Source organism: Apis mellifera, linkage group LG10, assembly GCF_003254395.2.
Source record: "Apis mellifera strain DH4 linkage group LG10, Amel_HAv3.1, whole genome shotgun sequence".
Lineage (NCBI taxonomy): Eukaryota > Metazoa > Arthropoda > Insecta > Hymenoptera > Apidae > Apis > Apis mellifera.
In genome coordinates, this window is record NC_037647.1 from 1,203,512 (window position 1) to 1,231,091 (window position 27,580).

General features: G+C 39.4%; 2 protein-coding genes and 1 non-coding gene across 11 annotated transcripts in view; 2 read left to right on the forward strand and 1 right to left on the reverse strand.

Moving 5' to 3' along the window:
- Positions 1–24,191, reverse strand: part of LOC408264 (netrin receptor UNC5C) — a 48,300-nt gene extending 24,109 nt beyond the window's left edge. For 3 of the 9 annotated variants that reach the window (XM_006558229.3, XM_006558231.3, XM_006558228.3), the window contains exons 1-2: positions 23,594–24,189; positions 8,088–8,285 (exon numbers count right to left, since the gene is read on the reverse strand). In XM_006558229.3, the coding sequence (XP_006558292.2) occupies positions 8,088–8,169 (82 nt within the window). In that variant the 5' untranslated portion in view covers positions 8,170–8,285; positions 23,594–24,189. Of the gene's footprint in view, positions 1–8,087; positions 8,286–23,593 lie in introns of all 9 variants that reach the window. The other 6 variants (XM_006558233.3, XM_006558230.3, XM_006558232.3 and 3 more) reach the window with 4 other exon arrangements.
- On the forward strand, positions 16,674–16,754 carry Mir3793 (microRNA 3793). Its single transcript, NR_039497.1, has one exon. It is a non-coding gene; the product is annotated as a microRNA 3793 (primary transcript).
- Positions 24,192–27,127: 2,936 nt separating the features above from the next.
- The window catches only part of LOC102654435, a 35,787-nt gene continuing 35,334 nt past the window's right edge, over positions 27,128–27,580 (forward strand). The window contains exon 1 of the mRNA XM_006558235.3: positions 27,128–27,283. Within this exon, the coding sequence (XP_006558298.1) occupies positions 27,271–27,283 (13 nt within the window). The 5' untranslated portion in view covers positions 27,128–27,270. The remainder of the gene's footprint in view (positions 27,284–27,580) is intronic.

Sequence of the window (27,580 nt, forward strand, 5' to 3'; positions counted from 1 at the left end):
TTTATGTTTTCTTTTTTTTTTTAGGCGCCTTTTTATTATACCTCATAAGTTTTTAATACAAGGAAAAATTTTTAGACGCATTTGATTATTCTGTGTGCCACTTTTTATTGCTTTTTTATTTAAGCTCGAAAGATTCGAAAAATGAAAAATGTTAGTCAAAGTAAATCCAACAACAACGCTCCAAATCTATCCTATCCGTTTCATGATTCATATAAACGTACATTAGTACAGAATATATTTCAGTGTACTGTATCATTCATAAAGATCTTCATATACTCGCAACAGAAATTCTGTCGTTTTTATTAAAAACGTATATTATAAAGAACGATTCGTAACCGTAACGAAAACATATCTGTTTTTCGATTAAAAATAGAAAAAAATATTAAAGGATGGAGATGAATCGTGCATTGTATTTTTTTCGCGGAAAAACAATGCATTTTTTTTTTAAATAAAAAAAAATATCATGGTAACCATCGAAAAACTATCTAGATATTTTAATTTAAATAAAACCTTTTCATTCCTCATAATTTAAACGATCGATTTAAACGAACCATTTACTTTATTAATATATTCATTTGGTGAAGTATTCACTGGAGCGAAAATTAGAGATTTTTATTTTCCTTATTCTTCACCACTTTCGTTCCATTGCATATTAATCCTCGACGATAATCCTCCACTTCATCAAAACTCCGCTTTCTCCACTCGGATCGAACCTATCATCCCGGCTCGTGGTCGACGCGGTTAACTCGATTCTTCATCGAATTTCATCCGTCACGCGTTCATACACACACACACACATACATACACACACACGATTGTTTTAATCGTCGCGCGAAATTTTTCGACGAAAATCTGGCGGAGGATAGGGCGAAGAGCAGAGCAGCGCGAATTAAACCAACGAAACGAGTCGAAAAACGCGCCAGCTCGTACGGAAGGGTGAATATTAAACGGGGGCCCTCCCGGAAGTGGCGGCGGGCGAGAAAGCGGAGGGCGATGATGCGCATTACACGAGTCGATTGAAGCGAGGCCCACGTTCAAGGCGTGTAATTAACCGAGTAACAGAATCAGATACGACTGTTTGACTGCGTGTGCACGCTTCTCTCCTTCTCTCCTCTTTCCTTCCACCCCCTCTAGCCGTCTTCTTTCCTCCTCGTGTCGATAATCGACCGCCCTCGAATCGACGTCACGCCGATTCCCTCGACCGATCGTCCATTGTGTCTCGATCTCTCCTTGAGAGAAAGAGAGAGACAGAGAGAGAACTGGAACAAAATTTCACGTGCCAAGCTTTTTTTGCGGATTCATCGTTCCATTTGAGAGACACAATGGGGCCCCGTGTACCGATTTGCATTGAAATTGCGGGCACCGAAGATTCGAATCTTTGACGAGGCGGGATCGAACGAGGCGCGGGAAAACTCGCGCTCCATACATGTCGTGGGCACTCGATCGATTATAACTCGCGCCTACGTGTTGGCCTCTTGTTGTGGAAAAATTTATCAATATTTTTTTTTAGAAGTTCTTTCCGGAGGCGATTTTGATTGGTTTGATCGGTCGAATGATTTTGATTTTAAATAGTATTTATGACTCGATTTACAATAAAAATCCAGTTAAAAGAAAAAATTAAGGAATACGAATAGATGATTTAAGAAAAACGTGAGGAATTTTAAGAATTGACAAACTATATAAAAATTTTATAGATATATCCAATATATTCACAATTTTATTCATAAATTGCTTTTGCACAAAGAAAGGAAAGATATGAATAAAGTGGATAATTTTGGATAAAAAGGAGAAAAAAATAACGTACAAAATATATAATCGGATGCGGAGATAACGAGTTGTGTCTGACAATTTATCAAAACGTAAAACGAAATTTACAATCCAATTAAAAAGAATTAACCATCGACTAAAAATATCGTATGCTCTCCGCGATCGTCGCTTTCCAAAGATTAACCATAAAACTGGGTTTACTCAACTCGTTCCTCAAGATACTGGTCAAGCAAAGCCGCTTTTCATACTGTCGAAAGCCGCAATTAAGAATCACCGGACAGAAAGGATGTATTCGACTTTCGAACGGGAAGATCGAGAAATTTCGTAACTCGTCTCCGCTATAACCGATACTCTTTGGCCAACCGAAGATAGCGAGAGTTCAGAGGGGGGGAGGCAGGGGAAAAATATCGTCTGTGTTGTAATTCGATCAGTCGATATTTCACGATCCCGGTTACCATAGGCCGTTGCGTTCTACACCAGTCCATTCTTTTGCTCGTCGTTCTCCGCGATTTCAACAATAATCGCGGCGTGCGCGAGCTTGCACAACCCCTCCTCCTCCTCCTTCTCGTCCTCCTCCTCCTCTCGACGCGCACCACTCTCTCGTTTGATTTACGATAATTAAAGCTGACCCGACCTTTCGTCGCGGCGGGTGAAAGAATGACAGAAACGGGGAGAGAGGTTTGCAACAAGCGGAACAGAGGCCAGTATATACCGCTGGTCGGCCAGTTGGTGCCGATGAGAGACTACGAAAGATTAAAGAGTCTTTCCCCCCACCATCATCTCCACTTCTCTCCCTACATTTCTCTTCTTTCCCCTGTTCCCCTTTTCTTTTTTTCTCTTTTTCTTCACGTTCGACTCTACCACAGACTCTCCCCTCCCCTTCCTCTGCCTCCGTTCCCCAACGCAACCTTTGGGGCCCGAGAAGGGGCCCCATTCCGACCGTGGAACCAACCACGGTAATTGCTCGGTCGAGCCGACCCGCCAACCAGCACTCGCTTTTGCATTTTTGCTCGGGGCGATTTCGCGAGATCCACTCGACCTCCCACCTATCCTTTGACCAATCTGCCCAATCTCTCCTTCTCTATTATCGTCGTTTCATCCTCGTCCCTCTTCCACCTCTTCTCCCACAATGCGATCAAGGATCACATCGTCAGGGATCACGCCTGATCGCGATTTACTTATGATACTTATCGCTCGAAATGGGGGCCCGGATGAGTAATAAGTTCTCACGGAGGAGGGGGCGAGAGGTATTGGGCTGACTGTTATACCTTGGAACTTTGAACGGATGGGAATTCGAACAAATTTTTTGATAGATAGGGAGATGGAGAATTCGAGATGATACATTTTTATCGAGGGCAGAGAAGTATGGAGGGGAACGGGATGGAGGGATTTATTAGTCGTAAATCTAGAGATTCACCGACGCGATTTTACACTTTCTCGCGCGTTGAAATAAATATTTTTTCCCGAGGTGGGTAATCGAGGTAGGATCGGCTTCGTATTTTCTCCGCTCGTAATTCTTCCCTCGCTACCGGATACGAGGCGAAAGCCGGCTCGTGAGGAGACGAAGAGAGGAGACGTCGATAGATTCGGTAGATCGCTGGTTTCGGAAGGTTGACCTCCTTGAAAATGGTATTACGGTAATTTTGATAGATGTTATCCGGTATTATGTTGTGTTATGTATGTTGTTTTGGCGACCTTTCTCGTAAATATTCTTGGCTGATTTTTCGGGATTACAAGTCTCATCCTTCTATAGATTATCCTATTTTTTATCAGGACTGCACGTGAAAGAATATCTATTTCAGTTGAAATTATATTATCGGGAATGTTGGAAAATTTGAAGATTTATATTATTTTCTATTTTTCTCTTCATTAGCAGAAAATGATATAGGTTCCAATTATAAATTTTGACTTATTAACTTACTTTTGACGACTTCTTAGTCTTTTATATATTGTTCGTAAAGCTAATACTCCAGGTGGGAAGAATTTTCTAGTTCGTATCAACAAATTAGAAAATGTTATTCCTCTGACAAAGCTTACAAAATTAAATTTGAATTGGCGAAATAAATGTCTGATCTTCATTTTCTGTTATAAGCAATCATTTCGATTATTCAAATTAAATTCATTTCATTCAATTTATTTGTTTAATCGTTTATTCATGTTTAATCGAATTGTAACCTATTAATTTTCTTTTTGTGATTATACTTTATTTTTTCAAATATATATTTAATACATTCATTCAATCAATTCGATTATTTGTATTAATTTGTATTATATTTATAAGTAATAAAATTGTTTAGAATATAAAAAGCTTTTCTACAATATATTAATAACGAATGAAATCGTAATATGACTCACCTTCCATAATTTTTTTCAATAACTTTTAGAATTTTTTTTCTCACATGAAAAATGTTCATTTATTTAAAATTCATCACTTTCAATCTATATATAATATTAAATTACTATATAAAAATCTGTAAATTATTTTAAAATATCATTTTTTTAAAATATTTGTTACAATATACATATATACATATATATCACTATCTAAAGCTTGAAGATAGGTGAATATTACTTTATCAATTATCTTATTAGTCGAACTATATTTCAACTATCAATCATCAAATATAAATAATTTCTTATACAAGTTTTAAAATTAAACATAATTTATAAAAGAAATTATTGCAATATATAATAAGAAAAGAATAAATAAAACAATTATTAATAACAATCAATTAAATCAATCAATAATCGAATAATTGTAATAAATTTAACCTTGCTTCCCGATAGATGAGATGCACTCGTCGAGTCAAACTTTGATCACTATTACCTTTCAACAAAGATATAAACACCAATAATCTTATCAAGAATTCGTTCATTTGCAACGATCTAATTACAAACTCTCCAGGATACTCTTTAACAAGATTCATTTTCCAATTCCATTAAATTGAATTCAACTCTCTTTTCCATTTCTACAAAACTCTTTCTCTCATTCCAAATAAATATTCAATATTCATTCCAATCTCAATAAATGTACGCGCAAACTATCTAAATCGTCCCATGGAATCTTATATATCCTCTCACTTCGACCGTATAAATCATCTCGAAAGTTAAATTATGAACGAAGTTTCTCTCTCTAAACAGTTCGATCGCTCTCTCCCGTACCGTCTAAAATTTTCCTTCTATATTTCCTATAGGAAGACGTTCTCCTCTGAAAAATAGAGGACACCGGGAGCATAGACGAAATTACAAGACCCAAGCGAGTCGACCTGGAGCCTTAAATGTGTGGGAAACGACGCTTGGCGTCGAGCTTCCCGTTTAATTATTAACAAGGCTAATATTTTCCTCGGCGCGGCGGAACAACGGCCAGCCGACTCGCTGGAATTATGACACGATATCACGTCGCGATAAATCGTCGGTATAATTACTCACACACGCGTTCCTGCACACGTGAGTCGCCCCTATCTCTCTCTCTCTCACTTTCTCTCTTTCTCTCTTTCTCTTTTTACTCAGGTAGGTTGACCGATGCGAGGACGGAAAGCGATTTTCTTAGGCGCCGGTTTCCTCCACGTCATCGACGATACCCACACCTGGTGTTCGCGGGAAAGTTGCACACGCGTGCACACAATCGGAGTCGTTAAATGTCGACGCGTGTAATTTGCATCGCGATGCCTCTCCTTTCCACCCGGTTCGACGGGGGAAAAATGGACGGCCGTGCCCGCTCTCCCGGCAGGCGTAATTACTCTACGTGTTAGAAAAGTGTGGTCGTTGTGTTGGTGAAGAGATGTTTGGTTGTTGATGACGAGTTGTTAGGCACGAGTTTTGCGGTTATTTGAGGATAACGTGGGGATATTTGAGATGGAAATTGTGTGAGATTAATTTTGGGATATTAAGTGAGCGAAATTCTGTGGAGGATAGATAAAACGGTGATAAGAGAAAAGTTTGATAAGTGAAATTTTTAATTATTTGTCGAATTATATCTTTACAGTATGAAATTCAATATAAATGAGTTCTATGATTCGAAACGAAAAAGGGAGTCCTGAAATTGCGTGCTTTCGAATAAATAAAATTAGAGAATTTTTCAAATTGAAATTAATAATTTCCCTGTAAATGTGAAAATAAGCGAAAAATGGAATACATTTTTTTGCTTTTCGTTTGAAAAATAGTTTTCAAGAATTATTTAATTTTTTGTATGTGGAAAATGTTTAAATTTGATTTATTCGAAAATAAAACCTCATACGAACAAAGTTATTTATTATTCCGTATTTTCGTTTTGTTTTAAATCTTCATTTAAACAATCAATTACGGATCCCTGTTAAAAATGTATAGCCAAAAATTTAAAAATTATTTCTCTTTCGTTCTTATACTTACACGAACATTTCTTTTAATTTCATCATTAATTTAAAATTGATGCATACATAGAATGCATTAATAATTCTAAATTAAATCGTAAAATTTATAGAAAACAAACTTAATTAACTCCTATATCAAATTTCAATTAAGATAATCGACAATTAGTTAAAATGGATAAATTTCTATCTTCCATCAAAATCATTTAATTTAATGAATATCTCATTTTAATATTAGAGCAACGTGAACGTGATTAAAGGCAATTAAATTGGTATAGTTAAGTAACATGATGAATATAAATGAGTTTCTACATTTACATTTCTATCTCAATAAAAATGAAAATTAATCTTACCTATCAATATTTTCAATAATAAATTAAAATATAAAATCTAAAATTGCGAAAAATAAATGCTAACGAACTGCGATTACAATTTTGAAAGCGCACACTTATATTTTTAACAATCGCAGAAATAAGAAAAAAAAAGAAATATCTTCGAAACACGTAATTTTAACAGGTCCGACAGGTTTTCGGTGTTAAACAGATACAACGACCTCTGCCTTAAACTGCATATCATTCACCCACCCATTTTAAAATTCTTTTTACCAATGCCCAAAGCGCAACGCACACTTTAGCGAACATGTTAATTTGAAACACTGTCATCTTAGAGGGAAATAAGTTTCTCGAGAAAGAAGATTTAAAGAACGCAATAATTCTCTCTCCACTCTCTCTCGATTGGCTCTCGCTTCGAGCTACGCTCCTTTCCAAGCCTGTATTTACTCCGTACCGTGAACTTTCTATCGTTATTATATGTAACGATATATTTTTTCCTTTTTCCTTTTTCCTCCTTTTCGTCGGCCACACACACACCATTCATCATCCCCTGTGCGCAGCGATGACGAGGCCGGTTGATGTCGAGGACGCTAATTAGTCGGCCACGTGGTCTCGCGAGCGCGCGAAGAAACCGAGAAAGACCAAGCCTTCACCCCCCTTCGCGTAAGGTCGCTTTAAAACTAGCTCCAGGGGAGCGTAATCCATCATCGAAAACGGCTGGTGTAACGTAACCGGCCGGTTATGCCCACCACTAATCAACGACGCTGACTTGCCGTATAATTAGATCTGCTTGGGCTCCCCTCCGCTCACCCTTTCCCTTTTACCCAATCCGACGAGACTCGTGCTCTGCTGCACATAGAACCAAAGATTCTTTTTCTCTCTCTCTCTATCTCTCTGGTGCATTGGGAATCGCAAAAGCATGCCCGTGTTCGATTTTCCCCTCTTCGTGAACGTGGAACGTTGATTAGTGACGTACCCTTGGACGAGAATCAGGAAACGTTAATTGTAGATATTGGAAAGTGTACCATTCGGATGCAAATGATAATGACGGAATGGAATTGGAGATTTATTTGAGAAATTTATGGATATACTTTCTTCGGTTATTTATTCTATCGTTTAACATATTTTCTCGAGTCGAAATCAGACTCGAAGATCTGTTCGAAATTGTGATTAAATGAAAAAGAGATGAAAGTCTCATATATATATATCACTCTTTAAAAAATCTATTTGCTCAAAAAATTAGATAATTTAGGTAATAAATTGTTAGTTAAGATCGTGATCAAGAATAAATAAGCTTAGAGTGTGAACAAGTTAATGATACAACATAAATAAAACAGGATATTTTCTGGAAATGGAAGCCTATTTCAGACTTGAATTATGCGAAATCTAACGTCAAACATTAGTAACTCCTTATCTCTCAGCTAATTGCACGCGTCGAATCAGTTGGAAATAATAAAATGACGGTTATTTTTCGTGACGAGTTCTTATCGAGCGATCTACGAGGCAAGAGCATTCGTTTCTCGTGGCGAAAGAAGTGGTACTCGACAACTTCGTCCGTCACCAACTGCCACGAGTCGAGTTCTTGGATCGATAGAAAGCGGGAGAGAACTGTGTTTTTCGTTGGAGGCGGAAGTTTGCTCACCTTCGCCGGATGTGAAGGGGCATACCAATCCCGGCATCAACACGCAGAACAACAGGAACAGGGAACACGATTTCGGCCTCATCGCGTAGGTGTCACCGTCGTTCGTCGATCATTCGTTCATTTTACGCCGTTGAACAGAGGTGTGAAGGAAACGGCGACACTTTTCACTATGAAATTTTCGATGGTCGAGAACCGCACCTGTAACGGAAAGATAAAAATTTTTTTAAAAATTAATCACAATAAAAATTAAATTTTGAAATCCGAAAGTTTTATCACAATGAAATATTAATTTAAACTTTGAAGAAATGTATTTTGCTTTACGAGATTGAAGTATTCCCAGATAAATTTTTATACTTTCTAATATCTAATAGAGAAATAGTATCAAGGTATATCGTAATAAGGTTAATGCGATTGTTTCCACATGAATGAATAAAGCAGCGCGCACCCATTATCCGTTTCTGCGGAATGTTTTAAAGAAGCGTACTCCGCTGTATTCAAGGAAACGGATTAACGTTGCATGAGTACGGCTGGTACACGTAGTCCGTCAGTCATGATTAATTAACGTAAATGAACGAGCAAGTTTTTTCACGGATGTATACAAAGAACGTATAAAAAGACTGACTTCTAGACTCTTTGCTCTCCCATTTCCACGCTCTACGTACCTACATATTCGCAAAATTACATCGTGAAATCGGCTAAAAACTTGCTATTGAATAATGAACAAAAACTTCCGTTTCCAGATTATCAGACTTCTCGTACACCGTCAACTGATACCGAAAATATTATTTCTTCTCCGCATTATTATTATTATCCCCTCGTATTCCCTCGAGATTCGCGATGAAAAATCCCGGTTAAATTCCACCTTATTCAAAAATATTTCGTCATTGAAACAAAAGAGCCACTCTTGATCCCTCTCGACTCGAAATCCTCGGTAATTCCTCGGTAAATTCAACCTCAGCTTCGAATTTTGTAGCTTCTTAAAATCCATGTACATCCTTCAGACAAGGAGAAAAAAAAATGAAAGAGAAATAGAAGAAAAGGGTTTGGAGAAAAATTAACGATTTCGAACAGTCGATTCGCTGAAAGCTACCCCTTCGAAGGGTACGTTTCCATCGCGAAAAATACGAGGGTCATACAGCTATATTTTCTCAAAAAAAGAAAGAAAAAAGGAAATATGAAAATTTCTTCATGGCACGCGATAGAGAGGGCGGAAACGACATCGACGTGGGTCGGCGGTTCCGTTGTTACCACCGGAAAACGTAAAGGACGGTTAGGAGTGGCGAGAGTGCCACTTAGATGCCGGTTGGCAACCCTTGCCATTTAAATATTCCACCGCGCACTTTCCCGCACGCGAAATTTCCTCGTGGCGCCTTCCTTGATCGAGGAACTACCCGACTGTAATTCCAATTCCTTTCTCCTCTCTGTCTTTCCCATTGATTTGCCCCCTCGGATTTCGTGTCTTTCTCTGTTCCTGGCAACCAATTTTGCCCGATAACCGAGAATCTTTAATTATTAATGGTGATATGTCTGGTAGAGATGGATAACCTGACGCGAAAAATTCTGTTTCGAGATAATTGGAATGTTGGAGGGTGGATTTGATCTTTTTATTTTTACCATTCGTTTCTTCGATCGCTTGGTAAAAATAATGAATGTATCGTCACTCTGAAAATTCTCATATCTTAGAAAGAAAATTTTGCTAATTGAAAAATTTTAATAAAACTTTGTGATTTGTAATGAATTATATATTGGATTTTTGTCTTTTGAAACTTTTAAAACTTATATGTAAGTTTTAAATCTTTTAAAACTTACATATTAAAAAGAATATCGAAATTTTAAAAATTGATTCTCATAAAATGATACTTTGTTAAAATAATCCATTATTATATTCTATATATTAAAATTTTTCATTAAAAATAAAATGTAAAATTTTATTTTTAATGAAATTTTGTAACATTCCAATAATTCCATTTCACACAAAATTTATGATAACGTTATAATTTTTATAATTATTAATTATAACAAAACACTTAAATCGTCTAACTAAAATCAATAATACCTCCAAATACCTTTTGTTTTTCCCTTCAACCGTACAAGAAAACCACATTTTCCGTCTACTTTCGTTGCCATCGAGCTCCAACCCTAATAGAATCCACCCTCCCAAGAGTATCGACAAAATTTCGCGCGCTCTCGCGAGACACGAACAATCAATAACGAATTCTCGATTGGAAGTCTCTCCGAAAAAACACTCTCCCTCACCATCTTACACGTAACAATTCTCGTAGCACGTATATATCGTAAACATGCGTGGATCTAGCTCCGCAGACTGTCTGTTTCTGTTCCTCGGCGAAATAGAAACATCGCAGAAGAGGATACTCGTAAACTGGTAGCCGCTGAATACTCCAGAGAATCCTGGCTCCGCTCGATTCTCCCCTCCCCTACCTGTTGTCACGCGATACTCAAGTCGCCCTTCGAAGCTTTTAAACCGCTTTCGAATCGCACACTCTTGCGCTCACCTCGAACATCTATCTACCTACACTTGCGCGCAACCGTCTTTCCGCGTATCCGACACCAAAGGAGGATAGAGTCCAAGGCGTGGAGGATCAAAAGACAGAGAGGAGGGAGAAGAATAACCCACGAGGCGTGGGTATTGCGTCACGAAACGGTCTCGAAACGGAAAGCGGACAGCTTGTGAAGTGGCGAGGAAGACCCTTCTCTGGAAAACAGGTCCCTGTGAAAAGAAAGGAGAGCTTTCCTAGGGCAGCCAACCAGGGTTGAATAGCACTCGAGTTTCTCGCGCTTATCCCCGACTAACGCGCACCCTGTGCGGGCAGGCATTCGTGGCAATTGCAGTGTGAAATGCCATGTGTTCGTCCGCGCGAGGCATCACGACGTCTGCTCGGTGTCGAGTGTTTTAAGCCTTTGAGTGGTAATACTGGGCACGTTTATAAATTGAGTCCTCCGTCCTGGAGGATTAGACCCGGCCAATTCTCTCTCTTTCTCTCCCTTTCTCTCTCTCTCCCTCTCTGTCTCTTTCCTGGCGTCGATGGGAAATCTGTGTAAGGGCACCGATACGCTCGCATAATGCGGTATTCCACAGCCTCCTCTCCTCATCCTGTGGATTATTCCGCGTCATGAATCTCCGAGACCGTTCTCCGTTCCACCTTCCCTACCCTCCTGTCCTGTGTTCCATCCGTGTTTTCATCGACTTTTCCCCGGATAAGACGAGCTCACTGTCGATTCGATGCAATTTTAAATTCTCTCGATCAATTGTTAATTTGCTACGAAGGTATCGCATTCGTCACGTTTTCCTAGAAATTAATTTGTTTGCGATGAATGAGGAATATAGTAATTATATAGGAATAAAGTATGGAAAAATACGTAATATACAATGCATTATTGATGTTAATTTATTGTGCGTAATAGGAAATGTCTATTGTGCAAATAAAGTTTCGTATATCAATAATATTTTTGACTATTATTAATATTTATAGAAAGTAATGTTTATATACATTCACAATAGACACTCGTACAACTCGATTCTCCGTACAAATAATAAACACAGGAATTATAATTTAAGAATTAAACCTGCTTTAGTTGGAGATTGTTTTCCTCGCGTTATATATATATACGAGAGAAATTTCCGATATGGCACGATTTTCTATAAACACGAATTTATATCCATAACACGTAACATTATCTATTTCTGTATTTTTAGAAACTATTCCCAACATGACCATTTCCCAACATTTGCGTCGAAATTGCACGCGAAACCCCTTTTTTCAAGGATGAATAATTTTTAATCTCTAAAAAACTTGTACGAGATTAAAATTGTTGCGCGAATTGAACCAAGATTCGATCTAATTTTAGTTCCAGTCGGGCAGTTTCAAGCGATTTCTTAACGCGACGGGAAAATTCATCATGGATAATTACTTATGGACCGCCGACAGAGGCACGTGCAGCCAAACGCAGGCCACTTTCGATCTCCAACGAAATAATTTGCACCATCTACAAACGCGAAACCCGCGATACTAACAAAGGATCCAGCGAAGGACGACATTGACAAACGATCCAGCTTGTCGCGTTTCAATCCACCGATACAGAGTCATGCATGCGTGCGCGGTGGTACTCGCTCGCGCGTTTGTCTCTCCCCGTTGATTTCCATCTTCGAGCTCGACGAGTACACGATCGCGCGAAACTAGTTCCCTCCGCGAGAGTACACACCAAACCGTTCGTGCAAATACGGAGGGAAGTGTGCGTACCGCTTTATCGCCGCTCGTAAAGTTTCATCTGGACTTTAATTAAACCTGGTTAAACCTCCACCGATACAAGTCGGACGCCGATATTTTGCATTGAATGAGCCCGTATAACCGGAGCAATCGAATATTGGCTTCGTGATTCTTAAGAATTTCCTTTTTCACTCGTCGAGGAGAAACTGTAATCTCGGGGATATTGTGGTGGATTTACTGTTAATTTACACTCCGAGTTTGGAATTTTATTGCCAGAGGAAGTAAAATTAGAAGTTGAACGATCTTACGAGTTACAAGTACGAAATTATATGGTATAAATATCATCGCTTTCGGTCCATGATCATACAGTTGGGCATCGTGCGAATATTCCGATTATGGAGAATAATTTTTTAAAATAATGCGAGAATAATACACAAGACTTTTATAAAAGTCAGAAAATAGAGAGTATTCAGGGGTTCAGGTAGAGACTGAGGCAGATAGGATGAAGAAGTGGAGGTCGAAGTTCAGGAATGAGTAATGTTAATGATGAGGCAGAGGTTAGAAGGAGGATCACTTTGGATAGATAAATTTAATTATTTATCTTTAAAACAGCGTGATAAATGTTCGATTTCAGGAAATTACGTGCAACATTTTTTCAGACCTTTAATCCATAGCGATATAGAGGAGGATAGAATTCAAGGAAAGGAGAATGAAAAAAGGACAAGGAAAAATTAACGATGAGCTTTATTTCCATCAGCTTAAAGTTGTAATTCTGTTAATTCTTATCCTCTTGATCTTGATCATCCAAACTTCCCTTACATTTTTCACGTTTGATCGATTATATCGTTATATCCCATCAATCGTTGACTCCGTTTGCGTGTCAGGATCCACGCAGATCGATCGAAGCTCTGGAGAAAAAAAAAAGCTGCTGCAACCCCTGAATTCGTGAAACATCGGGCAATTACATCTCTGTTTCTCTCGATCCTCCCCCCTCCCCCTTCGACAACGCACAGTCTCATCGTGGAACACGGTGCATCGTGTTATTTAGAAACTTCCTCGGCCGATCTCGACTCTTCTCCGCCGTGTAATCTCGCGGCGGTTATACCACCACGTCTCCTTCACATTTCTAATGCCCACGGATATTACGCATTTTATCTTACAGCGTTGTAAATTGCGACGCACGCATCCTGCCCCCGGTCGTAATAAATTTGCATGCATTTACGTAGTAACAGCGTCACGAATTTTGCGTTTCACGCAGCCACGAATACTTGAATAACAGGCCGTGTTCGAATGATCGTGTTTCTCCACGATTTTCCCCTTGAGGAAAGAAAGAAGGATGTGCTAGATGGTTGCAGAAATTGGCTTGGAAAATATACGAGTATCTTGTGGATGAAGACCGAGGAAGGAAAGCTTAGGAGAGGATGGAGCCGAATGGCTTAATCAGGAGTGCAACTCTCTTGCAACCTGGTATTTTGTTCTTGGGATGGACAGGCTTCTGTTTTCCGCTGTACACACCGTGTTTCATTGGGTAATATGATTTACGAGAAATTTTTCGAAATGATAAGAAACGGATAAGAGAAAGATTTGATTTACGAGTAACCTTTTTATGAAGGATAAAAAAAAAAGGGTGTATATTAAAATGATAAACTTCGTCTTTCACAATAAACGTCCAAATGTACTCTCTCTCTCTTTCTCTCTTTCTCCGTGGTACAAAGATCGATATACCTTATTTTTCATCCTCGTATCTTCCCGACGAATCTTCCAAACACCATAAAAAAGACATTTCTCGGTAAATCATCCCCCGACCAATTTTCCCACCCACGTATGTTCCGTATGGATCACACTCTACGTATTCACGCGATGGATGGAGTAATAAATTTCCTAGAGAATAATTTTCTTTCATTTGAAAACACCCATTTCTCCACTATTATTCTTCATTGGCTTGAATAATATTCTTTGCTGTTTGGAACGAATTTGTACAAATTTCTTTCTCGAAGGAAAAGAGATTACAATTAAACAAGTTTTAAGATACGAAGAAATTTTTAATATTGAAATTCCTCCCTAATCGAAAATATTATATAATATTTAATTTCCGCTAATTGAAATATTTCAAATGCAACTTCATAACTTTTACCATTCGAAAATTACTTAATGAATACCTCAACAATCTTACAAGTTCAAAGACTTGATCAAACATCACCTTGGCCCATCTTGGCTACAAATCGATCGTAGTCGCCTCTCTCAAGGATTCGTTTCGTGTACACGATCCTCCACAAGAGAACTCTCGAGCTCACACGTGTGATCCCAGGTATGCGCTTCTTGCCTCCGCCCCCTATCCTTTCTTCCTTTCCTTTTTCTTTTCATTCTCCACCCTCCCCTCTCTCGAACTATTCTTTCCACTCTTCAAACGTAATCCGAGAAGATTACGCAGCGAAATAAACATGTCAACCCCCCATGCAGAGGGATGTGGGTTTGCGGAGCGTCTTTATAGACTTTACGTCTATAAGAATATTCTTTGCTCACCTATCACGTACGATAAGCCTCCAAATGAAGATCCTTGAAGAGATACAAGGTTTAGTGGGTCCCGTTAGTTAAATCAAATGCGAGAGAACAAGCTTGTAAGTTTGCACTATGCGTCTTATCTTCCCTCGATCTGAACCGATCCCAAAGATACAAGTTTCTTTTGACACAGACCACAAGAGTCGACCTTCTTAGCTCTTTCTTCTTTTTCTTACCTTTGGGACACGCATTGGCGATGCCATTTTACTTTGTTGCCACAAGAGGAGTGGTTCACGAGAGAGGAGAAACCTCGACTCAACGTGTACAAATTTGCGGCTACCTGCGACTAGTACGAGGATTCAATTCGGTGGGACGTGGCCTGCTCGGTCGATTTATGGGTATCCAGTGCAGCTTGGCCACCGCTGCGAGCCTCTTGTAACCTCGTCCATTACGATCTTTGATTCATCGATTTTCCGTGGCGTCGAAAGCATCTACTACGTCTCAACTTCGTGCGAAGTGTTTCGTTTTCGTGTGGTGAAAGGAGCGGCGAGGTCCACGAAGCAACCATGTCAAAAGTGACTCGAGGAGGGGTTAAAACCCGTGACTTTTAAAACGGCTGAGGGGAAAGGTGAATTTTTATGGGAGAAGGTCTCGTTTAAGTTCTCGTGATGGAAGAAGAAGTTGTGAAGCGGAACCGCGTCTTGGATTTTTCAGTGGATGATCAAACGGAGGGAATTTCTTTGGTGGAAAATCTGGCGAATAAGTTCTCTCTCGTTCGTTCTCCTTTTTTTCCAGATACGACGAAATTTCGAGTTAATATTTAGATTTATGAGCTCACAGTTGCGTAAATTCGAACGTAGATTTTTCTTTTTATAATGAACACGCGCAATCGTTCATTTGTATCCAGAATAAAATATATGTGCTTGTATACGCGCATATAGGGGAAGTGGTATTATGCAATATTCCCCGACCTTCTTTGAGGCGCGACCCCTCGTTTATAATAGCAAAACTAACCTGTTTTAATAAGGTTAAGTAAATATAATATTTTATTTCTAGGGAGTGAAAATTTAAATAAATATTAAAATATGAAAAGAAAACGTGGCGTAAAAGCGTATTTAATATGTATAGCCAGCGACGAATAATATTTTTTTCAGTATCTATCGCTACAGAAAATGCATTCATTGCAACATACAACATCTATACGCATAAGCTTGCAACGAAAAATAATCGTGGCAGCTCTTGAGAAACGACTTTAAAAATAATTATTATAAAATTTTCCGTATATATGATTGCAACAAGAAATGATCGTGGCAATCGTTCAAAATTTGCTTATAAATTTTCTATTATTACTAAAAATTATTATAAATAATTGTAATTAAAAATAATCATGGCGATAGACTCGGATTCCCTCTAAAGAGAAATCTCTGTTATTAAAACTTTATGAAGCACTGTTTCCATTATATTCCATTACTTCATTCATTAATTCGAAAATCAATATGAGAGTATGAAAGAAACCATTTTCGTTTCTTCTATTTACGAATTCTAAATCCGAAACACACCTTCGTAACTTCTTTGATCGCTTCGTTAAAGCCGCGTCACGCGAATAAGAGCGACTGGACCGATGGTGTGTCGCTGAAAATATACTCGGTTGGCCACGTGTGCGCGCGAGTCAACGACGCCATCGAGCTGCTCGCTGCTCGTGGAGAGGATCAAACGCTTCTCTCGAATCGCATTGCAGAATTATTTGACAGTTTTCCATGAATACGCGACTCCACGATAGCAGGGGGCGGGTCCAGCGAAAATTCAGGATCTGGACAGGTTATTTTTTTTCTTTTCCTTTTTTTTTTTTTTTCCTTTTCCTTTTGAGCGTGTTTTCCCTGGACTGGTCTATCTGTCGCGCGATCTTGACGTGGTGGACCTAGCGCCAGAAGAAACTCGTTTCCCCGATACGCTTTCCCTCTAATCTCGCGTGTCGATCGTTCGCCGTCATGCATGCCAAGCATACGCGTGATGCATGTATGTGTATGCGTGTACGTTTTACCAACATTTTTGGGACGTTTCGTGATGTATGTCTCGTCGGGGTTGTTTCTCTTGCTGTCCCTTGTTCGCGTTTTATTGCTTCGACGCGGTACCCGCTTCATTCCCTTTCCTTTATCTCGTTTCGCAAGAGGGTTTGGTTATCGTTTATTTAAAGACTCGTTTCTCTGACATTTAATTTTTAATCAAACTATCGTATTCTGCTTATAATTAGATTTTTGCAATAATTGTGTTAAAAACCCATAAACGCGGAAATTTTCCTTTAGAAATTTATCACTTTTTATATTCTGATTTATTAAAATTGAAAAGAAAAAATTTTGAAACGAATACTGTCATCTCAAAAATCTCGTTTCGTCGATAATTATATATCTTACGTTTGAAGTATAAATTTCCATAAATTATTAAATTGCATATTCATGCCTCTGACATGACAGGGAGAGGAGGGAGAGGAGGACGTATTAAGAAACAAATTGGGAAACAAGAAGGGAAAGACTGTAACATAAATATAAAATTTTTATACCCGATAAATTATACACGTATATCTATGCGTGTGGTCTCCGGCGCATATTAACAATTTCTTCGTACGATCGTAATTAAAATTTCAGACCCTTATGAGTTGATATTTCTATTAATTATTTCGTCTCGACGGTCTCGAAACACGATTACCTTGACTACTATGCAAATGATATTTCACATAATAATATTTCCACGGTTATACACGGTCCACGTGTTGCTCAAACATAATTTCAGAAACACATAATTACAGAAGAGGGCCAAACTTTGGAGAGGCCAAGAATTTCCAACAAAATAAATCGAACCCATCCTCGTACGTTTTCTCACCTATCGTTCACCAAACCCCATAATCCCCAATCTACCTTTCCTTATCTCCCACTATCCACGCGTTAACTTTCCATCCATCGGATTTACGCGTTATTTGCCACAAATACCAACCCTCGTGCCAACCCTCCCCTTATCTACAACCCTGTATCATCTCCCTGTATCCGATGGATCTCGGTTCGATTCGATTTGTATCCATTATATCCCCGACATCCCTCTCCCTCCTCTCACGGAAGTCTCCACAGCCTCCATAAGAAAGAAGAAAAGAAAAAAAGAAGAAAAAAGAAGAAAAAAACCATCCTCCATCCACAGCCATCGATCGACAGCCCTCGCCAATCGACCAACAGGCATCCATCGCCGAATGGTTATTCGTCGAAGCGTGAACACTGGTGTTTCGCTCGCGTGCACGCCGAGGTTTCCAAGCAGGTAGGAAGAGGATCCGTGAGAAAGCAGATGGAGGGGCAACGCGTGCCAGGTGGGCCCCTGTTCGCCACCGCTGCTCCCTCCACCGGAGGGGACGCAACGTCGTTTCCTGCGAGCCGATCGAGACCGCGATACCGAAAATCGATCCGTCGGCCGAGATAAGGCCGCATCGCCGAGTTTTTAATGGGGGCCCCGCGACGGAAAGCGGGCCAGGGGAAACGAAACGCGGCCTGACGACCGGCTTTACGCACTCCCATCACGTGCCCATCGCGTTTCCTGCATCTCCTTCCTCCTCCTCCTCCTCCTCCTCCTTATGGCAACAGTTTTTCTTCGACGTTTCTTCCCGCTTCTTGAACATTCCTCGAGCTTCAGTTTGTTAAGAGGGAAGGGATTATATAACGATGGGTTGTGTGAGAAAGCAGGTAGGTAGGGGAAAAGATGGTTGTTCGGTGGATGATGTAAGAATGATGGAAGACACGGTGAATTAGTGGTAATTCTAAATTTAATTTAGATAAAGTTTTAAATTGCAACATTGGATGAGAAAAAATTCAGATCTTTCTTTTGAGATTGCTATCCTTTTTTTGCATCTAACGATACAATATACAACGAAATATGCGAAGAGAAATAAAATAAAGAATTATACGTTGGTAAACAAGTTTATTTCGTTTGCAAATTTTGTGGGAGCTTGAACACTTGGCGATGATAAAAAAAACAGAGGAAAAGAGAGGAAACGAGTTTAATTGTGTGTGCATATAATCTACACTAAGTCTACTGCATCGGCTCGATTATTTACGATTACCTGCAGGGTAATCACGGAAATCTTTATCTATATTCACGCAAAAAACCACGCACCGGTTCGATAATTACGGGATACGTAGCGAGCGTGCCGAGTGAATACACGCGAGCTCGTAAAGCTGGCGTAAAAAGCTTGGTGCAAGATTAACGATCCTCGTCTCCGAAAAACGGCACGAGACTATCCAAAGGAATTATTCCTTTCCTTCCCTTCCGCCTATCCCGTAGATTGATCATCCAGCGACTTACTCAGCCGCCTCTCCCCTTATCGAGCCAACGTCAAACGGAATTTTCATTATCAAACAAACTTTCTTTCGTCTATTGGAGGATAACGCGGTCGTTCGAGCGCCACATGAGCTCATCCCAACAGATAAACAAGAGGAGAGGATTGAGAAAAATCGGAAGTCCCGATTACGAACGCGAGCGCGATTAAGCTGACTAAACGAATCGTACCGTTATTCGACTTTGACAGACGTTATTAACGAGTAACCGACCTACGCGAGCAGCGTAATGATCTTTCGCGGTGGAATGAAGAAAGAGGAGGAGTCGCTCTTCTTTTTCAACTCGTTCGACCGGAAAATAAAGAAGTCGGGCGGGGGGAACCGCGAGCACTCCACCAATGGATCCCTCTTATTTCTGCTCGTCGTCTCGTCGTTCCTGTGAACACGACACGCGACCCTTTGAATGTCAACGCTTTTCAGCCTTCTCGCTTTCGTCCCACCGCTTCCGCCGAAGCTTCTTTCATCGCCGACCCGAAGTCGCGCCGATGGAATTTCGCGAGTCGGGCGCGATATCAAGCGATTTGCTCGATCGTTTTGCTCGTGTCGAAAGTAACGAGTAACGGAGAGGGTGATTCTTTTTTTTTCCTTTTTTCTTTTTGTTGAAAGAGTCAAAGAACGGCGGGAAGAGTTAGACGCGTGGGCGGCGGCCATTTTCGAGCATTAGGCAGCGAGACGAGGAGGAAATTCGTTGGTGGAGATGATGGTTTAATTTAGGTAAAAATATGATACACGTTTGTCGCGATTTTTTTTTTTTACTTCCGGTTGGGACTGTTTCAAGATTGAAATGTTTGTACGAAAGAAAATTCTTGGAAACGTTTAAAAGTATGAATAAAAGATTCTCCATTTCATATATAATGTGAGAATGTATAACTATAGTATTTAATTTCTCAGAAAGATTTACATATAATACACGAATTAATCATTGATAACAATTCCTCTATATAATTAATTTCCTCCGTTTCCTCTAATTATTCCCTATCGCCTTACTTTTTTTTAATCCCTCTCATCGCGATAACCTCGATTATTTTAAACTCAGCAATCGTTTATACGCTGACCCAATATTACAACAGCAACACTCTACCGAACAAATTTCCATTCAAGAATCCACGAACGAATCTCACACACAATTTTATTACTCATCCGTTCACATAAAAAGATATATCTCCGATCCCAATTATTAATAAACGTCCACCTAAACCACAATGTATGTATCATCTTCACCAGAATCATCATCCATAAAAGTGCTTCTTGCACTTTTTGCAGAATAATTCGACTCGATACACTGGGAGAATCGTTTTCCGCGGGCATCGTTCCCCCGTCAAAGGAGACAAAGGCGTAATTATTGTGTCGGTATCGCGGCGACGATTAATGCACGGCCTATCAATGGCCAGCCGGCTGGCCAGGGAGAGAGGGGGGAGAGATACGCGGCTTATTAATTAATTGCATTCACGGGCAAAAGGACGTGGGGTGGAGAGAGAGAAAGATAGGGAGAGAGACAAAAGGAGGGCGCGAAATCGAGGCCCGATTATTGCAGTCGCGTCTCTCGCGATAGATCCTCGTTAGCGGCGTCTATGATCGGGCGTCAGAATTCGATCGGAAGGTTAACAAGCCGTCGCAAACAACGCCGTCAGAACGATCAGAACGCAATTTCAAGCGTTTATCGATTCGCAGAGGGCGAAATCGCGGCAATTCCTCGCTCCCTTCGTTCTCCCACCGGCCAGACGAAACACGAAAGGGGTCGCGCGGTTGACAATCGTTCCTCTATTCATGAATTGCACAGGTCGATTCGACTGTGACCGTGAATTATCGATCGTTCTTCCAGTCATGAAGTAGGGGAGAGATTCTTCGGGCTCTTGCGAGCGTTTCTCGGTGTTTGTGCAGTTGTGGATGGTTCGATATATATATCTGGAAAATGCATTACCTTCGAAGATATTAAATATCGAAATATTTTCCACCTTTCACGATGTTCAAAAAAGAATTGTTTTCTTGATATTCATTTTATATTCTGCGGTTTTAAATTATGATTAATACGTTGAAAAATTATACTATAATATTTTCATTCTCTTATTGATTGAATTTATATTGCTATTTCTCAATCCTTTATTTTAGAAATTCTATTAGTAGTATATTTATATTTAATGTATATTTTATTCGTATATTTTTAATTTGTTAGAAAATTCTTAGAATCAAGCAAGCATTTTAAGAGAAGTGAAAATGATGAATTTAATTATTCATGAATGGAATATTTATTATTTATTACAGGTTTAAATATTTATTATGGAATTAATGGAATTTTGATAAATGTAGGATAATATTTACCCATTAATGTGTATCATTAATTAAAGATGAAGTTACCTCAGGACTATATATAATACGATACACGTTTAATAATAATAAAATTTAAATATATGACATTTACAAGAAAAATTTATAATTTCATCGACAGTGAGAATATTCATTTCGATCGAAATATCATCAGGATAAAAATACGTAACGATAGAGATAACTTGAAATTAAATAACAAAGCAATAACAAAGCAATGAAAAAGCCTACAATTTTTACAAAAATATCAATTATAAGTTAAAGGTTACGAAAATTCATTAAGAAATTTTTACGAGCACATAACCTCGTTCCCAAATCGACTGTTAACGACTGATTAAATTTTCATTCATTAACTCCAATCCTGTGTATGAATGAACATAATGTTTTATTTACCAAGATAATTCCATGAACTAACTCCTCTGTATTTCAATCAATGATCAATGAACTCGAATGTTCCACATTCAACTTTTATAACCAACCGTACATTCTCACATTTCCTACGAAGATCAGGAACCCCGAATAATCGTGGCAGGAAGGAATGCTGCCCTTCTTTCTGCGTATTGCGTATATTTACGAGTATAAACTCGTAACTTCCCCTCTTTGCACGCGTCTCGCGTAAATCGGTGAAAACTTATGGCAAACGTCGCGATCCAGGCCACGTAATTCTGGTAAGCCGAATGTTTGCGAATCTCCGCTCGATGCCGCATCCACTTTACGATTATTCGATCCGCCGGGGGTCGAGAGTCGTTCGTCTGCTACCAAGCTACTTCCTTTCGCGTATTTTTCGAAACGGGAGCATCCGGTTTCCCTTGGGGAGCCGGCAATTTTATTCGTATTTCGTAAACCAACAGTTTCTTGCGAGTTATGGAGTGGGCCGGTCGAAAGTTAAAATTGAACGTTATGGGTACGCGAACGCGTGTCAGAAGACGATAAAAGATGAGATGTTTTCGAGTTTTTATCGCCACTGTGTTTTTTTCAGTCATCGTGGATCGCTAAATTGGAAAGATTGAAGAATTCATGGTGGAATGATTGGAGGATTGTGGAGGGCAGTCGGGTAATTTTTCTTCGAATTCGATGTAAGTGAAATAAAGGTTGACATATGTTACTGTTGATCATGTTCTTTACAATATAATGTATTATGTTTTAAGTGTCAAAAGGGAATTACTATTCGTTTTTAAACACATGGCGAGAATAATAAATACTCGAAAATTGTTTTTCTAAATAACATCAAGAATTATTTTCTTTCCAATGATAATATTAATACTTTTTAATCGGATGAAAAATTTGGAATAAAATAAAAATAATAATAATAAATTCTTTAGATAAATTATTTTCGAGTATGGAATCGACAAAAATACACCGACAATCGTCTATTCATTCTTTCCTTGCTCGTATCATGTACAATTCAATTATCTATCGAACAATATATCGCCTTCGATTTAAATTATCCATTTTACTAAATTCTCTATAAACGGAACTGGTGATAAGCAACAAGTAAATCGTCAGAGAGAACTTTCGCAGAATTTTTTCCCAATTGCTATGCAACACCGAAACTCTCGACTCGAAATCACCGACACGAGAATCGCTTTATCCGCGGGCCATGGTGACTTAATTTGAATAGCAATAACGAGAGACGGCTGGAAGGCAAGTGGAGCGTAAGAACGGTCTCGGAGGAAACAGTTTCACTGGATGCCGCGGCTTTTTAAATAGGTTTTCCAGGGGACCTTTAAGCCGTGGCCCAGCGGGAGTTCGGCTTGCCAGATAAGCGACCGCCTCCTAATTTCGAAGCTTTTCGAAATGCTCTGTCAACCGTGACTATTTCTGCGTATATTAAAAGAAATCACCCAGTTACATGCAAAAAAAGAAAAAAAATATATATATATACGTGTAGAAGCACGTATAAAATTCTCCTCGACTGAAAAATATCGATGTAACAGGAGAACACTTGAACCGCCAATCGCTCGTCACAGTTCGTTAGAGAAATATTCGTCCAATTTCCACGGCCTCGTTCAAATTTTAATTAAACCTTGGCCGCGCTCTAATTAAAATTAAATTGCTCTCTAATAAAAATCTAATCGTCGGGACTCACTTGCAAAACTTAGATCCAAAAAGAGGAAAGGAAAATCGCAGAACTTGGTTTCCACCTTGGGAAAATCCACCTTGCACCTTGGGAATGGAGGAACACACAAAATGTTCAATGTTTCCAAAACCACTGTTTCCACGCAAGTGACACAAGTCAAAAAAAAAAGAAAAAAAAAAAAAAAGAAAGAAGAAGCCCACTGCACTGACACTGATCGATTGGCAACGATCAAAGCTGAAACCTCAAGATCGAGTTCACCTGGCGTCGAGTGTCGAGGCAAGAAGAGGTTCCCTTCTTCCGAAGTTCACCCTTCCACTCCTATCCTTCCTCCAATCTCTTTCCTTCGAGACACCGTGGTAATCTCTCTCCTCGCTCTCGAAAACTATCTACCTCCGTCACTTTCGTACGAGATACAGTTAATTCGACGGGACGGTGCGCGATTCGCGTATTCCATTCGATCCCCGCACATCTCACGGGTAAAGCGGTGCACGCCACCGGACGCGTTGCCACCCTTAACGAGGGAACGAACACCGAGAGCCCCAACGCGCGCGGCTCATTTCGGCCAACTGACTCCGAGCGCAGAAACCTCGGGGCCCTTCGCCTCTTGGGCTCCTCCGCTGCTCGCTCAGAGTGGTGGTGGAGACGCCGTCGACTGTGGTGGTGGTGGTGGTGGTGGAGGGCCGCGGTGGTGGTGGCAGTAGCGGCGGAGAGACGAGCCGTGCGCTCGAGCCGGCCACGTTGGTGGGAGCGCGCGCGGATGCTGGAGAGGCTCGACGAGCCAACCGTGCTGAGTGTCGCGCGAACTGCCGAGGGAAACGGATCGACGCTTCTGGGAGGAGTGAATGTTGGCCTCGTATGTATGAGTTTTATGGGGGTTCGTGGGTGGGGATAATGAGAATGTTTGTTGGAAGGGGGAGGGGAGATTTCGTGATTCACTGTTTTTTGGATGATTGGAGGTCGAGGAGATGATTGTGCTGATTTTGTGTGGATGCGTTGATTTCGTTTGAATGATTTTGATTCTGCATTTGCTCGAAATTTTTGAAATGTAATAATTGTGAGAATTAAAGTTCATTTTCATTTTCATGATTTTTCTTATTGTTGTCTTAGAGAAAATAAATTGAATTCTAATGTTTAAATCCGAGAAAATATATTTTTTAATTTGAATTGAGAGTTTGAGAAAATATAGAAAATTTATTAATTATAATGTAAAAATATATTATGATTTTGAGGAATAAAAGAGAATTAATTTTGTGAGATTTGTGAAATTTCGTTTTATATTAAATACGATACGTTAAATAAATAAAATGGGTGTACGTACGTATTTAATTTTAATATTGTGTAGATATGTATATATATATTATTAAATTTTATAATTATTTAAACGTTCTGAATATATTAATATCGCTCTTCTTTGTACTAAACACGAAGTTAATATAATATCGTGGCTGCATTTAAATTACAAGACGTGTAGGTTTATTATGACTCTATATAATGAACGGCTTGACGTTTTGATTTAAATAATTACTGTATATCGAATTAATATTATGATCCTGAAATAAGAACAGGTTATTCCATTCTGTAGAGAACAAGATATTCAATATTAATATCGCTTAAATACTACACTATAACTAACTGAAATATCATTTCGTTTCTACTTAACTAAGTCTCACTTAATACTCCAAGCTACATAAACTTCAAGCAAACAAAAAAAAAAAAAAGAAAATTCGAAATTCAAATGTGAAAAAAAAACTGCACAATTTCATCATCTCCCATTAAAAGGGCAACCCAACTTAAAAGGTGTACGACGTTCGTTTCCTGTTGGACGGCGCAGGGGGATCACCGGTTCACCGGATCGAACATCGAACGGGGACCTTTAATAAAAAAAGAAAGGGTTCAGGAAATCAAAAACGTTCTTCCTCACCGCTGCCGCGTTATCGATGCATAAATTTGTTTTTTATCCCCCCGAATAAATACAGCCGCCAAGTTTATTTACGATCTTTGCCATTTCCCGTGACTCTGCTGCCCTCTTTAAACCAGGTCGTCCAATCCTTCCCGTTTCGCCTTCTCGTCCCTCTCTGATCCGCACGTCGAATTGGGCAGAGCGTTCGTCGCAACGCTAACATTCGCCCGGCGTAAATAAATATTGACCGGCGTGGTAGGCACCGCAAACAAATCCATTAATAACAGGAATTTAACCCCCCGTTGCGGAGGTACGCGAACGAGCGTATTTAGCCGGCGTGGTGCACCAATTGTATCCTCTTGCCGCTCGAAATCGGCGTTGTCGATATCAATTTATATCTGCGGGTAGATATCCACCGGTAGATTCACCGGGTTACGCTAGAATAATTTAATAACATGCATGGTACACGGGGGTGGATACTCTATTGCAGCCCTGATGCATCATTTCTACACACATATACATACGCGCACACGCTAGCAGATTCTTCGCGTGATCCCTGATCGACGTTTGTCTAGCGTCGTTCAACAGTAGACTCGTGATAACCGATTGATCGGCGGATTCGGATCGGAGGGGGTGAGAAAGAGAACGGTGACGCGCAATTAGCTGAGACTGTAATCAAATATAGCCGGATAGTTAATATCGACGGACACGATTTCGAGACAGAGCTTACTGTCTCGTTAGTAGCGTGGCAAACACACGATGTAACCTTTTCTTCCCTTCGATGAATGATGAGGGCATTGGTGGAAGGGGGTTGATTGATTGGGTGATTGGGGCGCGAGAAGTTAAGTATTATATTTTTCGTATTCTTTCTTTTTTTAATCTTTTTTTAACGTAATATACGTTTATTAATGTCTTGTCTAATACATTTATTGCGTCTATTTAGTACATATAATATAATAGTATAAAATTTGAAGATATAAATCTATTAGAAATTCTATTTTAAATTAAATTAAATAAATTCTAATATAAATAATATTCAATTTCTGTGATAAAATTTCTAGTGATAAAATTTTACAAAACAATATATATTTTTCCCCCTTATTTCTAATATGACTTTTTAATAAGAATATCTTAATTATTGAATTTTAAATGATTATTGATTATGTTATGCGAGTATAACACATTTCTGGGATATTTAAATCCACTTTTATCAAATTATAATATATCTTCCTCGATATATATTCTCAAACAAACGAAGAGAAGGACAATTTCCAAAAAAGAATTCCTCTGACATCAATGAACTCTTCGTACCCAAGACGACGGCACGTATTTATCTCCATCACGTATTTATTAACCTCGTACTATTGCTTCACGAGACATAGACAATGGAGTGAGGAATCGACTCGAGGAAAATTCCACCCTTCCTACTTCAAGGCCTCGCCCATCCCACCGTGAAAATTCGGCCCAGTGGAAGATGATCGTCTCGTAATCCTATATAAACACGGTTATTTTTATCCCATTACAGGGCGGTTCCGTAACGGCCTGTAGAACACGGGGCCTGCATAATGCCACGCTGTGCGTGTACACGACCGCTTCTAAGGGCCGCCGACGGGTAGGGATGACCGCAGGATCCTGAGGGGTGCCACACCCCCTCTTCTGCCGCGGTACCGTCGATGCAGAAGCACCCAGCGGGGGTCACCCGGTGCATGATACAGCCCTTCCAGGCCCCTGTCCTGGGTCCGCACCGGTCATATTCCCCACAGGAATCGGAGTTTTTCTCCGGTGGATGAAAGGAAATGGTGAGCAGGTCGATTTTTGACTAAGTTTATTTATTTATATTATTTTATATTACGGTGGCTTTTTATTATATCGAAGAAAAGGAGAGTTCTACATAAATTTTGGAATTTTCTTATCTGTGGAAGAAATGTAGTGTAAGAAAAATATGTATATTATCGTTTCGGAATATTTATTGGGTAGGGGATGTTTCCGCATGAACGAGAATTTGGTTTATTTCGGTGATATTTTGGGTGGAAAATTTAACAAAGATATTAGCTGTGGAAAGAAGAAAAGATAAATTAAAGGAACGTTCGTTGTTT